This window comes from Cheilinus undulatus, linkage group 1, assembly GCF_018320785.1.
Source record: "Cheilinus undulatus linkage group 1, ASM1832078v1, whole genome shotgun sequence".
Taxonomy (NCBI): Eukaryota; Metazoa; Chordata; class Actinopteri; order Labriformes; family Labridae; genus Cheilinus; species Cheilinus undulatus.
In genome coordinates, this window is record NC_054865.1 from 6637024 (window position 1) to 6639927 (window position 2904).

At 50.2% G+C, this 2904-nt stretch overlaps 1 protein-coding gene across 1 annotated transcript; it reads right to left on the reverse strand.

Annotated features, from left to right (window-relative positions):
• Positions 1 to 276: 276 nt before the first annotated feature.
• Positions 277 to 1206, reverse strand: LOC121513531 (forkhead box protein B1-like). The gene has a single exon (XM_041793339.1). It carries the CDS (start codon positions 1204 to 1206, stop codon positions 277 to 279), a length of 930 nt encoding a protein of 309 aa, XP_041649273.1.
• Between the last annotated feature and the right edge of the window lie 1698 nt (positions 1207 to 2904).

A 2904-nucleotide genomic window follows, 5' to 3' on the forward strand; every position in this document is an offset into this window, starting at 1 on the left:
TTAAAGCGCTTCGACAAAAAAAAATAAAGTGAAAATGAGTTGAAATGTTGGGACAAAGTTGAAATGTTTCTAAAATCCGGAAATGTTTTTCAGTTAGGCCTATTTTTCTTATTTTTCTTCATATTTTTGCTTTTTGTTGAACTCCTAAAAGTCTTCTTCCTCTTATTTAGTCTGTCTCTCGTGCCTGATCCTGATCCTGATCCTGATCCTGATGCTCTCTCTGCTTTGGAGCTTTGATTTTCTCAGTGAAAGTTTGTAGAAAAGGAGCAGCTCCCGTCAGTGCACCGTCACCGCGGGCTGCAGCGCGGAGGCCGTGGAGGAGAGCGCCTCCCCGGGCGCTGCCGGGCTGCTCTGCGGGGACGTGGGGCTCAGAGACTGGGGAGAGTTCGCGAGGAAAGCCGGGATGTGGGTGGGCAGCCCCGGCAGGCCCGCCATGGAGGTGGGGGTGGGTTTGATGGGCACGGGGATGGCGGGCAGAGTCTGTCCGCTGTGACACAGAGATTTAAGCGGCATGCCGTAGGCCGAGTAGTCGCTGGTTGCCATGGAGATGGGCGCCGCGGTGTCCATCATCCCGGAGCCGTACATGTGCGGCCAGGCCGGGCTCAGCTGGTTGTGGAGCGGGTACCCGGCGGTGGAGAAGGCCGCCAGCCCGCCGGGCATCTTGTACTCTCTGGCGATGATGTTCTCGATGGCGAAGGGGTGTTTGAATCCGGACGGCTGGGACACGGAGCTCAGGTTGTATCCGCCCGGCATCTGCGGGAGGTGCGCGGCGGCGTGCAGCGCGCTGAGCCGCAGCTTGGCCTGCTGCTGCAGGTAGTGAGCGGCGTCCTGAGGCTTGCTGGGCGCCAGAGGGTCCGCGGCCTGCATGCTGCCCACCTTAAAGCGCTTCCTGCGCCGGAGAAAACTCCCGTTCTCGAACATGTCTCCACAGCTGGGGTGCAGCGCCCAGAAGCTGCCCTTCCCGGGCTGGTCGGGTCTGCGGGGGATTTTAATGAAGCAGTCGTTGAAGGAGAGGTTGTGGCGCAGAGAGTTCTGCCACCTCTGCGTGTTCTCCCGGTAGTACGGGAACCGGTCCATGATGAACTTATAGATCTCACTGAGAGGGAGCATCTTCTCCGGGCAGCTCTGGATGGCCATGGCCGTCAGGGAGATGTACGAGTACGGAGGCTTCTGGTCGCTGTACGTGTTCCTCCCCGGGCGAGGCATTCTGCTGCTGAACCGGGCTGAACCGGACCGGGGTGAGGTCAGTCTCAGTCCACAGAAAACACTGGCTTGTTCCAAACTTTGTCCAACCGCTTCCAACTCTTTAAAACACCTTTACGCACGGACAGAAACTTGCCTGGAGTTTGGCACGCATGCTCCCGTCTGTGACGCGCTCTGGAGCTCAAACTCCGCCGGGAAGTTGAAGAAAAGTTCGAGAGGCAGCGGCTGGTGTCTCCTCTCCTCTCCTGGCAGCTGCAGCGCGGTGTGCGTCCTCCTCCTGGCCGCTGCTGAGCTGCGCTAAGCTGCTGCCTCCTCCATGTCTCTGTCCCGCTCTGTCTGTCCCGTGCGCAGGCGGTGACAGCAGCAGAAAAGAGCCCTGCAGAGGAGCTTCATTAATGGGCCACTTCTTCACTATCACATGATCACGGGAGGAGGAGAGGGAGGGAGGGGGCTCGTGGGGGAAAGGGGGCACAGTGTGGTTTCATTTACACCTATTTACATGGACGCACTGAGACGACACGAGACACAGTCATGAGGCGGCAGAGAGAGCCGAGCAGAGCCGAGCATGGAGCCGGATGGTGGGGATGTTTGTGACGGAGCAGCGCTGCGCCGTGTGGAGGTATGTTTGGACACAGTTTACGCACGGCGTGTTTGTGCGTGGATCAGTGTGTGGGACTGTTTGGGTGGAGGAGGGGGGGTGTTTGGTGCCCCCCAACAATTTGCATTGACAAATAGATCCGCTGAGAGCTGCTGTTTGAGCGCCTTTAATGCCAGTTTGCTTTGTTTCTGGTTTATGTCGTTTTTAACAGCTGCTGCGCTGCGACGGAACAAACGAGCGTCACGACGAGACAGATTGATTTTATTTGACACAATCTTAATTCTTTAGCACTTTTAGGAATCATTATTTTACGCATTATTTTTCAAATATAGAATTTATTTTAAAGAGCACATTTTTCACCAAAAGAAATGTTAATTTGGTGCAGTTAATCACGCCTTTTTTTTTTTTTAACATACCGTCGTTTACGTTTAAATAGAAATGCTTTTAAACTTAATGGCACTGGATTGAAGAATCTTTGGTTTATTTTTATTTGATTAAAAGACAAAAATCACATTCAGCATCAATAAAAATGTCTCTTTTACTTTGCGCACAAAGATGGAAACCATCCAGGTGCTCCAGTTGTTTCATTGGTCATTATTTATGGCATCTCAGGCCTGTTTATCGTTTCTGTAGCCTATTTATTTATTAACTTTCTGTTAAATTATTTCATCTATTACAAACACATCTTTAATATTTAATTATCTCTTTTAAACTCAAACGATTTTTAAAGTTTCTTTAGTGGAGAGACGCACGCTGTTGGAGCAAACATTATTATTATTTTAGCTGATTTAGTCTTTTTTTAATTTCTTCTGATAAATTTTAGACATTAAATCCAACACATGATGAATCTCTGTAAACTAAAGACATTACCAACTATTTAAGGACGGTCTTCTTGTGCGTAAAGGGGGAATGGCACACACTTTTGCGTAAACATGGATCAAAACCATTGTGTTTTCCTGCTAGTATTGATGTGATATTGACAGAACATTAAATCACTATTTAACCCTTTAAACTCAATCGCAGCAGGAGCCGGATTCTAAACTTGGGTCTAACCTGAGGGCCTATCAGGATATTCAACCATGAAAAGCCAACCTTATTTCACC

Coding starts and splice junctions, on each gene's coding strand:
- LOC121513531 (XM_041793339.1), bottom strand. CDS start 1,206: ATGCCTCGCCCGGGGAGGAACACGTACAGCGACCAGAAGCCTCCGTAC.